This window comes from Mobula hypostoma, chromosome 19, assembly GCF_963921235.1.
Source record: "Mobula hypostoma chromosome 19, sMobHyp1.1, whole genome shotgun sequence".
NCBI classification, from domain to species: domain Eukaryota; kingdom Metazoa; phylum Chordata; class Chondrichthyes; order Myliobatiformes; family Myliobatidae; genus Mobula; species Mobula hypostoma.
The window spans coordinates 10,899,127-10,912,654 of NC_086115.1; the positions used below are offsets into that span (position 1 = coordinate 10,899,127).

The following is a 13,528-nucleotide window of genomic DNA, read 5'->3' on the forward strand; positions in this document are numbered from 1 at the left end:
GGGAGGGAATTACTCGAAGTTGGAGAATTCTGTGTTCATACCAAGGGGCTGGAGACTACCTAGATGGTATATGAGGTGTTGCTCCTCCAACCTGAGTTTAGCCTCATCATGGCAGTAGAGGGGGCCATGTATGGACATATCTGAATGGGAGTGGGAAGCAGAGTTCCGTCCGGCACAACCGACAGGATCTCCCGGTTGCCACCCACTTCAACTCTGCTTCACATTTCCATTCGGATATGTCCATACATGGCCTCCTCTACCGCTAGGCTACTCCTACACCCCGACTGCTCTAGGCTAAACTCAGGTTGGAGGAGCGACAGCATCTGCAGTTTATTTTGAATTTACAAAGACCAGTCAGTAGGTCAGTGGATCGTGGGAGGAAACTGGAGCAGCCAGAGGAAAACCTACACGCTCCTTACAGGCAGTGGCGGGAATTGAACCCGGGTCATCTGTACTGTACACCGTTGTGCTGACCACTATGCTCTCTTGGGTTTAGTATTTTCTGCATCCTGTTGTTGCATACCCTTGTGCCACCTGAATGTACAATACTGATGGAACAAAACGATGAGAGTCGATGTGGTGGAAACAAAGTTTCTCGTGGTATCTCAGTACACGAGACAATTAAACCACTTTACCACTCGACTGTCCAGCCACCTTTCAACAAAGTCACCGCGGGAGCTTCACTCTCACTGACAGAGCAGCCACACTACTTGGAGCTTTCTAAGATTCACAACCATCAGCGTAAAGAATTCCCTCATCATCTCAGTCCTAAACAAACAGAGGAGATGCAGCCATTCACATTGCCACTGACCTGGGTTCAATTCCCACCGCTGTGTGTGGAATTTTCCATAACTGTGTGGGTGCTCCCCTTCCCACTCACATTCCAAAAACATATTGGTCAGTAGATTAATTGGTTTCATGGGTGTAATTATCCCAGAAGTGCCTGTAACCATGCTGTATCTCTAAACATTTTTTAAAAATCTGTTCTTCAATTCTAGCTCTCCTCACACCCCTCCTTTTCTCACACCTCCCTCTAGTGTGTCTCCTCCTTCCCTTTCTCCCATGGTTCACTCTCCTCTCCTATTAGATTCCTTCTAATTCAGCCCTTTACCTCTTCCACCTCTCGCCTCCCATCATCCTCCCCCACCCACTCACTCACACCTCATCTGGTCTCACCTATCGCCTGCCAGTTTGTCCACTTTCATCTCCCCTCCCCGCCACCTTCTAAAGAAGAGTCTCGGCTGAAATGTCGACGGCTTATTTGTCTCCGTATAGATGCTTGCCTGACCTGCTGAGCTCCTCCAGCAATCTGTGTGTTGCTCCGGATGCCCAGCACCTGCACGTTCTCTTGTATTTAAAATAATATGGTCAGTCTTGGTTCTGTGTTCCTCAGTCCAAGGCTTGAACATTGCCACCTTCGCCTGAGTAGAGTTGACTGTCACAGTCCCTCGTTCTAAGTCTTGGTGAGCAGCAGCTGACACAGTAAAGGGTGAGGAACAGCTGCCACACTTGCAGGCTGGGGTGGGTCCCACACAGTGAACGGGGTGGATGTTTGTGATTAATTTTGGCTACTCAAGTGAAACCTGTTTATTTTCCAGATAACTCAGGATGTAGCCCGGTGCAAACCAGCAGCCAATGCCTTGGACTCTGTAGCGACCATCTCCTGTTCCTACCTTCTGGACTCATTGGTAAGAACGGGATTCAGAGGGGAAAGAAGGATAACACTAGTTCAGCTGAACAACTACCCACCAAGAGTTTCTCTCTGTATCTAACCTGTGCTGTCCCTGTCCTGCGAGTGTGTGATGGGACAGTGTAAAGGGAGCTTCACTCTGTATCTAACCCGTGCTGTCCCTGTCCTGGGAGTGTGTGATGGGACAGTGTAGAGGGAGATTCACTCTGTATCTGACCTGTGCTGTCCCTGTCCTGGGAGTGTGTGATGGGACAGTGTAGAGGGAGCTTCACTCTGTGTCTAACCCGTGCTGTCCCTGTCCTGGGAGTGTGTGATGGGACAGCGTAGAGGGAGCTTCACTCTGTGTCTAACCCGTGCTGTCCCTGTCCTGGGAGTGTGTGATGGGACAGCGTAGAGGGAGCTTCACTCTGTATCTAACCCGTGCTGTCTCTGTCCTGGGAGTGTGTGATGGGACAGTGTAGAGGGAGCTTCACTCTGTATCTAACCCGTGCTGTCCCTGTCCTGGGAGTGTGTGATGGGACCGTGTAGAGGGAGCATCACGCTGTATCTAACCCGTGCTGTCCCTGTCCTGGGAGTGTGTGATGGGACAGTGTAGAGGGAGCTTCACTCTGTATCTAACCCGTGCTGTCCCTGCCCTGGGAGTGTGTGATGGGACAGTGTAGAGGGAGATTCACTCTGTATCTAACCCGTGCTGTCCCTGTCCTGGGAGTGTGTGATGGGACCGTGTAGAGGGAGCATCACGCTGTATCTAACCCGTGCTGTCCCTGCCCTGGGAGTGTGTGATGGGACAGTGTAGAGGGAGCTTCACTCTGTATCTAACCCGTGCTGTCCCTGTCCTGGGAGTGTGTGATGGGACAGTGTAGAGGGAGCTTCACTCTGTATCTAACCCGTGCTGTCCCTGCCCTGGGAGTGTGTGATGGGACCGTGTAGAGGGAGCTTCACTCTGTATCTAACCCGTGCTGTCCCTACCCTGGGAGGGTGTGATGGGACAGTGTAGAGGGAGCTTCTAGAATAAGGTTCTGTCTGTCGAAGTAGTTTGAAAATAAATTTACATTGGAAAAATCTACTTATTAATTGTAATGCATAGAGGGGCTTGATAACGGGAACCCCGAATGGGGCGTGGGGACAGAAAGGTGTGACGATTTGTATCTGTCTTTGCAGAATGCTTTCTGGTTTTGCATGGGCTGGTGCACCATCTTCCTGATTCCTAGCATCATATTCGCAGTGAAGCTGGCAAAATACTACCGGCGTATGACCACCCTGGATGTATATGAGTACGTGCTTTGTAATGTTGAAACGAGTATGTGTCCAGTGTTGAAAGTGAGGTGACTGTTGTGGTCAGGAGCAGGCTGCCGAACCCCTCACGGTTATCGGTCAGTCTCAAAGTCAAGATCACGTCTATTGTCCCGTGCAGGAGTACGTACGTGTATGTAGGGTTCAAATGAAAAACTTACTTGCAGTAGCATCACAGGCACATCACTTCACAGAATGTGACAGCACAGTACAGGCCCTTCAGCCCACAACGTTGTTCTGACCTTTTAACCTACTCGCAGATCAATCTGACCCTTTCCTTCTTCATAGTCCTCCATTTTTCTATCATCCATCTTCCCATCTAAGAATCTGTTAACTGCTGCACCATCGTGGCACCCCCAGTAGCGTGGCAGGCAGTGTTTCACTATTACAGCTCGGGGCAATCCGGTTCAGGGTTCAGTTCTGGCGCCGTTCTGTAAGGAGACTTTGTACGTCCACTCTGTGGAATGCACAAATTTCCCACAATGCAAAGCAGTACCGCGCAAGTTAATTGGCCATTGTAAAATGATTTCCTGACTTGGTTAGGGGTCATCGGGTTTGTCGGGGGTTGCTGGGACAGCATGACTCAAAGGACCAGGTCATTAAATCAATAAATGCCCACAAAGTATCTGCCTCCACTGTCACCCCTGTTTCATGCACCCACTGTTCTGAGTAACAACGGTAACCTCTGACATTTCCACCCCAACCTCACCCATACTCTCCTCTAACCAACTTGATATTATCCCCCCTTGTATCTGTCATTTACACCCTGGGAAAAAGTCTCTGGCTGTCCACTATCTATGCCTCTTACCATCCTGTACACCTCTACCAAGTCACCTCTCATCCTCCTTCACTCCAAAGAGAAAAGCCCTGGCTCGCTCAGCCTTTCCTCATAAGACATGCTCTCCAATCCAGACAGCATCCCGGTAAACCTCCTCTGTGTCCTCTCTAGAGCTTCCACATCCTTCCTATAATGAGGTGACAAGAACAGAACACGATACTCTGAGTGTGGTCTAACCGGAGTTTTATAGACCTGGAACATTACCTTGCGCTCTGGAACTCAGCCCAGTGACTAATAAAGGGCCAACACACCTTACCGCTTCGTAACCACCCTATCAGCCCGCACAGCAATTTTGAGGGATCTATGGATGTGGACCCTAATACCTTTCTGCTTCTCAGCACTGCTAAGAACCCTTCATTAACCCTGTTTTCTGCCTTCAAGTTCGACCTTCTAAAGTCTCTTCACACCTTTCTGGACTGAACTCCATCTGCCACTTCTCAGCCCAGCTCTGCGTCCCATCAAAGTCCCATTGACAACATTCTACACAATCACAACATCACCAACTTTTGTATTGCAGTATCTGCAAAAACTACCACCCCACCCTCTAGGATGGTTAGGATTAGACAGCTACCAATATCTTTTCCCACGAAAGACAGCGAGATGAAAGGTTATTGGCTAAGAGAACATTCAGGTGAAATTTTCACAAGTAATTTTTGTGGTGGTGCCTTTCATCAATTTTGACCCTTAACCTCAAAATATTCAGTGATTCTCACTTTCACTGGGTGAAGTTCCAGGTTATAAATGTAAAAAGAGATGGCGTCTTTCTGAAAGTTGGCCATCAGCAGGGCGATATGAAATAATTCTGAGAAAGAAACAGATTGAGTGCAGATAAAACCTAACAGCACGACTGCTGCCTTGGAGTGCCGGTATGTTCTCTGCACTTAGTGAGCGCGAGGCTGTGAGTCATGAGCTATCTCCTGGCACTCGTATAATCGTCACTCTTTTCTCTCTCTCCTTCAGGAATGGCAGCCCACAGTTTGAGATGTAAGTGGACTTTGATTAGATTTCTGATTCCCTGACGTATGTCGGGGTGCTGGGTGCAGTCGTGACCAAAAGGGGAGGTGGGGGCACAATACAGGAGGGGATAATGATTGAATCCCTCCAGATGCTCCCCCTTAAAGCTGATTACAGTTCTCTTTCCCGGCCAATTCACCATAAAATTTGTAGCCTTTCCTGGACAAAATCCTATCATAAACACAAGAGATTCCGCAAGTGCTGGAAAAAAGAGGTGGGCAGAGCTCACCTCTGTCACAGGATACTGACGGACTTTTACCGCTGTACCATTGAGAGCATACTCACCAACTGCATCTCAGTGTGGTATGACAATTGTCCCGTATCGGACCGCAAAGCACTCCAGCGTGTGGTGAAAACTGCCCAGCGGATTATCAGCACCCAACTGCCCACCATTGAGAACATCTACCATAAACACTGCCTGGGCAGGGTGAAAAGCATTATCAGGGATGCATCTCACCCTAACCATGGACTTTTTACTCTCCTCCCATCCGGTAGGCGCTACAGGAGCCTCCGCTCCCGCACCAGCAGGCACAGGAAGAGCTTCTTCCCTGAGGCTGTGACCCTGCTGAACCTCACATCACAGCGCTAAGCAGTATTGCACCCATATTGTACTGTCTCAGTACTTTTATATTTGTGTGCTGTAGCACTTTTTACTCGCAGATATTTTGTAAATAACACTATTCTTTGCATTTCTGGTCAGATGTTAAATGCATTTCATGGCTTTGTATCTGTTCTCGGCACAATGACAATAAAGTTGAATCTAATCTAATCTAAATCTAAACCTAAATCTGGAGCAATACACACAAAATGCTGGAGGAACTCAGCAGGTCAGGCAGCATCTGTGGAGGGGAATCAACAGTCAATGTTTCAAGACGAGACCCTTCATCAGGACAGGAAGGCAGGGGGAAGAAGCCAAAATAATATTGGGGGACGGGGGAGGAGTATGAGCTACCAGGTGAGGGTGAAGGTGAGTGGGTGGGGGAGGGGGAATGAGGTGAGAAGCTGAGAGGTGAAAGGTGAAGCCAGGTGAGGGGGGAGGTGAGTGGGTGGGGAAGGGGAAATGAGGTGAGAAGCTGAGAGGTGAAAGGTGAAGCCAGGTGAGGGGGGAGGTGAGGCCAGGTGAGGGGGAAGGTGAGAGGGTGGGGGTGACGAAATGAGGTGAGAGGCTGGGAGGTGATAGGTGAGGCCAGGTGAGGGGGAAGGTGAGTGGGTGGGGGAGGGGGAATGAGGTGAGAAGCTGAGGTGAAAGGTGAGGCCAGGTGAGGGGGAAGGTGAGTGGGTGGGGGTGACGGAATGAGATGAGAAGCTGGGAGGTGATAGATGAGGCCAGGTGAGGGGGAAGGTGAGTGGGTGGGAGTGACGGAATGAGGTGAGAAGCTGAGAGGTGATAGGTGAAGCCAGGTGAGGGGGAAGGTGAGTGGGTGGGGGTGACGGAATGAGGAGAGAAGCTGAGAGGTGATAGGTGAGGGGGGAGGTGATAGGTGAGGGTGAAGGTGAGTGGGTGGGGGAGGGGGAATGAGGTGAGAAGCTGGGAGGTGATAGGTGAGTGGGTGGGGGAGACGGAATGAGGTGAGAGGCTGGGAGGTGATAGGTGAGGCCAGGTGAGGGGGAAGGTGAGTGGGTGGGGGAGGGGGAATGAGGTGAGAAGCTGAGGTGAAAGGTGAGGCCAGGTGAGGGGGAAGGTGAGTGGGTGGGGGTGATGAAATGAGGTGAGAGGCTGGGAGGTGATAGGTGAGGCCAAGTGAGGGGGAAGGTGAGTGGGTGGGGGAGGGGGAATGAGGTGAGAAGCTGAGGTGAAAGGTGAGGCCAGGTGAGGGGGAAGGTGAGTGGGTGGGGGAGGGGGAATGAGGTGAGAAGCTGAGGTGAAAGGTGAGGCCAGGTGAGGGGGAAGGTGAGTGGGTGGGAGTGACGGAATGAGGTGAGAAGCTGAGAGGTGATAGGTGAAGCCAGGTGAGGGGGAAGGTGAGTGGGTGGGGGTGACGGAATGAGGAGAGAAGCTGAGAGGTGATAGGTGAGGGGGAGGTGATAGGTGAGGGTGAAGGTGAGTGGGTGGGGGAGGGGGAATGAGGTGAGAAGCTGGGAGGTGATAGGTGAGTGGGTGGGGGAGACGGAATGAGGTGAGAAGCTGGGAGGTGATAGGGTGAGACCAGGTGAGGGGGAAGGTGAGTGGGTGGGGGTGACGGAATGAGGTGAGAAGCTGAGGTGATAGGTGAGACCAGGTGAGGGGGAAGGTAACAGTTGAAGGTGAAGGTGAGTGGGTGGGGGTGACGGAATGAGGTGAGAAGCTGGGAGGTGATAGGTGAGACCAGGTGAGGGGGAAGGTGAGTGGGTGGGGAGGGGGAATGAGGTGAGAAGCTGGGAAGTGATAGGTGGAAGAGCTAAAGGGCGGAAGAAGACAGGACAGGAGAGTGGACCTTGGGAGAACGGGAATGAGGAGGGGAACCAGACCGAGGTGATGGGCAAGTGTTTGGTATATTGGTCACCTCATTAGGTGGAGTGGTTCCTGCAAACGAGTGAGCCTCCGGGATGGGTTGGGGGGCTGTGGTGGCTATGACCCTCCCATAGGCCATGTTGATGGCCTCCTGACAGCTCCCACTGGCCCTGTCCCCGAACTGCTGATCACCTGTGCAGAGAAAAACATTTTTAAAGTGGTGGGGCAGGGCATGGGAAGGGGTACAAGCCGGCAGGTGATGGGTGAGACCAGGTGAGGGGGAAGGTGAGTGGGTGGGGGAGGGGGAATGAAGAAGCTGGGAGGTGATAGGTGAGACCAGGTGAGGGTGGAGGGAGGGGTACAAGCTGGCAGGTGATAGGTGAGACCAGGTGAGGGTGGAGGTGGTGGGTGGAGGGAGGGGTACAAGCTGGCAGGTGATGGGTGAGACCAGGTGAGGGGGAAGGTGAGTGGGTGGGGGAGGGGGAATGAAGAAGCTGGGAGGTGATAGGTGAGACCAGGTGAGGGTGGAGGGAGGGGTACAAGCTGGCAGGTGATAGGTGAGACCAGGTGAGGGTGGAGGTGGTGGGTGGAGGGAGGGGTACAAGCTGGCAGGTGATGGGTGAGACCAGGTGAGGGGGAAGGTGGGTGGGTGAGGGAGAGGGAATGAAGTAAGAAGCTGGGAGGTGATAGGTGGAAAAGGTAAAGGGCTGAAGAAGGAGGAATCTAATAGGAGAGGACAGTGGACCCTGGAATAAGGGGAAGGAGGAGGGAAAAGGGGGAAGGAGTTTGTTTAATTGTGCTATCCTTTGTAAGAAAGCTTGTTCATTCTCCCCCTGACCATATGGGTTTTCTCCAGTTGCTCTGGTTTCCTCCCACCATCTGAAGGCCAGTTAGTAGGTGAATTAGTCATTGTAAGTTGTCCTTTATCAGGTTTGCGTTAAATGGATAGGTTGCTGGGTACCATGATTTATGTCCCGTACTGGGCTGTATCTCTAAATCAAAGTTCAAAGTAAAATTTGTTATCAGAGTACATACATGTCACCACATACAACCAACCCTGAGATTCTTTTTCCTGCAGGCATACTCTACAAATCTATAGAACAGTAACTGTAAACAGGATCAATGAAAGAGCGTAGAAGGCAACGAACTGTGCAAATGCCAACATAAATAAATAGCAACAAATAACAAGAGCATGAAATAACAAGATAGAGTCCTTAAAGAGAGACCATTAGTTGTGGGAACACCAGGAATAGAATAATGATCCCCTTTTGTTCAAGAGCCTGATGGTTGAGGGGTAGTAACTGTTCTTGAACCTGGTGCTGAGAGTCCTGAGGCTCTTGTACCTTCTACCTGATGGAGTCAGTGAGAAGAGTATGGGCGGGTGGTGAGGATCTTTGGTGATGGATTCTGCTTTTCTACAGCAATGTTTCACACAGAGGTGCTAAATAGTTGGGAGGGCTTTACCCATGATGTACTCGGCCAAATCCAATGCCTTTTGTAGGATTTTCTGCTCAAACACATTGGTGTTCCCATACCAGGCCGTGATGCAGCCAGTCTGCACACTTTCCACCACACATCTATAGAAGTTATAAAATAAATTGAAAAAAACTCTCTCCTTTTCTCTTTCTCTAACTCCCATCACCCCATCACTCCTTCTCTCCTCACCTGCCCATCGCCTCCCTCTGGTCCCCTGCTCCTTGTTACCCCTCAAGTGCCCTTTAAATCTTTCCTCTTTCACGTCTAATCTATGCCCTCCAGCGGTAGGCTCCCAACCCTGGTGAAAGGATCGTGACCACCCACCTTATTTCCTCCCCTCAATGCTATAAACCTCTATAAGGTCACACCTCCACTTCCTGCACCCCGGGGAGAAGAGTCCCAGCTTATCCAGTCCACCCTTATAACTCAAGCCCTCCTGTCTTGTGAATCTTTTCTGGGGCCTTCTGCAGAGAATGGAGGGATGTAGACATGGTGTAGACAGAAGGGATTTGTTTAGTTTGTTATTCTATTACTAGTTTAATTAGGTCAGTACAAAACTGTGGGTCGAGTGGCTTGTTCCTGTGCTGTACTCTTCCAAACTCTGTTTTTAAGATTAGTTTCACCTGTCACATCTACATCAGAGTTTTGGAACATACGGTGAAAAGCGCCACTCGCGTCAACAACCGACACAATCTGAGGGTGCGCTGGGGGCAGCCCGCGAGCCTCGGGGTCACGACCCGCTGACCCTGACGCGTATGCCTTTTGGAATGTTGGAGGAAATGATGCCAAGTCTGCCTTTGTGAGCTACTCTCGGGATTTGAACTCGGTCTGCACGTTGTTAATCCGCTCCAGTGACACTAGCCACGTTGCTCAGCCAGGAACTGGCTTCACGTGTGCTGGGAATGGTCCCTGAGCTTGAAAGTGACCCGAGTTGGGAGTGCTCGCAACACTTATAGAAAGTAAAACTTAGCAGATCAGGCAGATTACATGGAGAAAGAAAAAGCTACCCTTTCATCTGAACTGACGGAAGGTCGTTGATCTTGAAACATTACCTACGTTTCTCTCTGCAGATGCTGCCCAGCCGGCAGTTTCTATTTTATTTCAGGTTCCCAGTATCTTAATGTTGAAATATTTATGGAGTCCAGACCATTCAATCCATCTAGTTGTGCTTACATCCGCGCGCATTGGATGACCACCTGGGGGTTTCTGGTGTCCGTGATGCTGACTACCCAGGGAATACGTCCTCAGAGAGAAAATCGGGAGGAATCAGGAATAACAATTGTTAAAATCGGGAGGCTGGGTGCATGATGTATAACTAATGTTATATCTACTTTGATCTAGGAGAAGATTTAATAAGTGAAGCCCCCAGACTAAGATGGTCCCAACGACGCTGGCCTGCTCTGACTGTGTGGACAAAGGACAATGAGCCTTCCCTACGTCTCCTCATTTCTGTGTCCGTGTGACATCACCAGCAAGCACTAAAATTGAATTTGTAGAGTGCATCTTGAACAATGTGTTTAACAAAAATCCCAAACCCTCAGATCAATTTCCTGGGACCTCTGTGCTTTAGCCTCAGCCCAGCAAGTTCTCTCTCAACCACGAAGATTGAACCAGCCCTTCTTCTTCACGTTTCTGACCACAGTGCACATCTTTATCACGTGCTTTGCAAGGCAACCTCCTTCTCTCCTAGTGAGCCCCTCAGAGATCTCCTGCTCCCTACTGTTCCTTTACGCCCAGCTGTAACATCCGTCCTTGCCTTCTGCTGACGTCCTTCACTCTCCTTTTCCAATGGTCTCTCTTCTCCACGTGATCTACATTGCATCCTTAAGTAACATCTACCAAAGACTCCTTCCCACGTGCCATCACAACGTTCTCTCTCACCATCACCTCCCTTCACCATCTTGAGAGTTTGTGGAATCTGCTAGTCACTTAGTGGAGGGATACAATGCCTACAAGAAGATCCTTGGGAAGACTTTAGTGTGGACTTCATTTCCCAGATCTCACTGGCCTTGGCATCGTCTTGAGCCCGAAAGGAGCTTCACGTCTTTTGTTTTGCCAATCATAGGACTCCGTTAGTCTTCTGTGCTCTACCATCTGACTGCTAATCAACAGCCCCTCCCATGGCCACTCTGCAGAACCGTGATCCTCTCCACCTTTGGTCCCAATCACCATCCCCACCCTCTGCCCTCGACATCCCAGCTCCTACCTGCTTCAGCATAGCAATTCAGGTTCTTGTTTCCCAGGGGACATCCGGGTCCTCTGTCCTATGACCTCCTCCAGTCCTTTTGTGCTCCAACTGTCCTCTAATTCTGTGGATTTCTAGTTGCCACACTACAGGAAGGGTACAAAAGATGTACTTGGATGAGAGAGAATTGGCTGTACTGGATGGCTTTTCTTTGGAGCGTTGAATGTTGATAAAATTACAAGAGGGGTGATGATCAGAATCATTGTCCCAGGGTGGAAATAAATACCTCAGGGCACAACTTTAAGATGAGAGGGGACAGTTTGTAGGAGATTTGGGAGGCAATTTTTTTTAAATGTAGTGCGTGTTAGGTGCCTGGTATTGCTGCAGGGGAGGTGATCGACATTTAAGAGGCAGCTGAACAGGCAGGAAATGAGGAGATGGAGACTATGTGCAGGCAGAATGGATCTGTTAGATTAGCATTACGTTCAGCCCTGACATTCTGAGCTGAATGGCCGGTTCCCATACTCTGTTGCCCTGATTTTAATCCTTTCATCAGCCCCTATTCTAACTTCTTCAGCATTTCAGGTCTAGCCTCCGACTGTCTGGGCCTGGCATCCCTGTGTTCGCTCTCTAAACTCCTCTGCCTCACTCTTCTTCAGACACTCCAATGTCATTGAAACCCACCTCTTTGAGCGCACTGTCACCTTCTTTTGAGGTCAGATAACTATCCTGTGGGGCACCTTTACCCGTTAAGCCGCACAGCATTTGCTGTTTACAATGGAGCTAAAGAGGTAAAAAATAAAATTGTAAATAAATTAAAAGTTCTTTTGATTATGCTATGCACTACTTCCTGTTTTCCTTTGTCCTTGTTCTCTATTAACCATGTCAAGGTTATTGGTGTGGTTATGGGTAGACTGATAAATTGGTTTATGATGGTCTCTTCCTGAGGTAAGTGAAATGTTTTAGTGTGCCAACTAGACAGAACGGACTGTACATAAATATATTATGTAAGGTAATAAAAAGGGAAACTGAATGCAGAGTAAGGTGTTACAGCTACCAGGGAAAATACAGGCAGACAAACAAAGTGTTAATGATATTGGAAATATGTCGGAAGATGTTTGTCTCGGGTGGTTGATGGTTGGGGTTGTTCTCCAAACTTGGCAATCGACACCACCCGAGCTACACATCTTGTCAATATCTCCTCACGTGGTGACGAAATGTCTGCTGATAACTTGCCATGTTGACGTAGTTTGGCACCTTTTGGTGTGTGAGAGTTCTGCTCCAGATCCTGATAACAGTGGGATAGAAGATGGATTCGCACCTGGTGAATCAGGATCATTATCAGAATCTGAAACCGAATCTCATTTATTATCCACTTGTGGAAGTTCCCACTTGCTTCAAAAAAGGTAACAGTTATACCAGTGCCTAAGAAGAATAATGTGGGCTACCTTAATGACTATCGCCTGGTAGCACTCACATGGATAGTGATGAAATGCTTTGAGAGGCTGGTCATGACTAGACTGAACTCCTGCCTCAGCAAGGACCTGGACCCATTGCAATTTGCCTATCGCCACAATAGGTCAACGGCAGACACAATCTCAGTGGCTCTCCACATGGCTTTAGACCACCCGGACCACACAAACACCTATGTCAGGATGCTGTTCATCAACTATAGCTCAGCATTTAATACCATCATCCCCACAATCCTGTTTGAGAAGTTACAGAACCTGGGCCTCTGTACCACCCTCTGCAATTGGATCCTCGACTTTCCAACTGGAAGACCACAGTCTGTGCGGATTGGTGATAACATCTCTTTCTCACTGATGCAGTGATCAACGCTGGCGCACCTCGGGTGTGTGCTTAGCCCACTGCTCTACTGTGTGTATGTGTGTGTGTGTGTGTATATATACACATCAGTAAAACAAAAGAGCTGATTGTGGACTTCAGGAAGGGTAAGATGAAGAAACACACACCAATCCTCATAGAGGGATCAGAAGTGGAGAGAGTGAGCAGTTTCAAGTTCCTGGGTGTCAAGATCTCGGAAAATCTAACCTGGTCCCAACATATCGATGTAGTTATAAAGAAAGCAAGACAGTGACTATACTTTATTAGGAATTTGAAGAGATTTGGTATGTCAACAAAAACACTCAAAAACTTCTATAGTTGTACCGTGGAGAGCATTCTGACAGGCTGCATCACTGTCTGGTATGGAGGGGCTACTGCACAGGACCGAAAGAAGCTGCAGAGGGTGGTAAATCTAGTCAGCTCCATCTTGGGCACTAGCCTACAAAGTACCCAGGATATCTTTAGCAGAGAGGAGCAGAGTTAACGACACTAATAACACAACAGCCCATGTCTTTTCCTTTTCTTTAGTTTAGTTGATTAGTATTGTTTAGTTTTCTTTCTGGGGTATTTTTTTTCTTTTCTTTTTTCATACTACTTCTGCATTTTTTTCTTATATTTGTATTCTGTAAGATTTTGGGAGGTTTAATATCCGTGTGTTAACTGAGTTTATATTTATATATGCTAATTATTAACAATGTAATCCCAATAGCTTTGTATTAATACTATGTTATGTTTAACATTTTGATATTAACAAGA

General features: G+C 48.9%; 1 protein-coding gene across 1 annotated transcript in view; it reads left to right on the plus strand.

Moving 5' to 3' along the window:
• The window catches only part of LOC134358810 (prominin-1-A-like), a 108,015-nt gene extending 96,229 nt beyond the window's left edge, over nt 1–11,786 (plus strand). The window contains exons 22-25 of the mRNA XM_063071317.1: nt 1,599–1,688; nt 2,852–2,964; nt 4,782–4,805; nt 10,084–11,786. Coding sequence (XP_062927387.1) covers nt 1,599–1,688; nt 2,852–2,964; nt 4,782–4,805; nt 10,084–10,102 — 246 coding nt within the window. The 3' untranslated portion in view covers nt 10,103–11,786. The remainder of the gene's footprint in view (nt 1–1,598; nt 1,689–2,851; nt 2,965–4,781; nt 4,806–10,083) is intronic.
• The last annotated feature ends 1,742 nt before the right edge of the window (nt 11,787–13,528 follow it).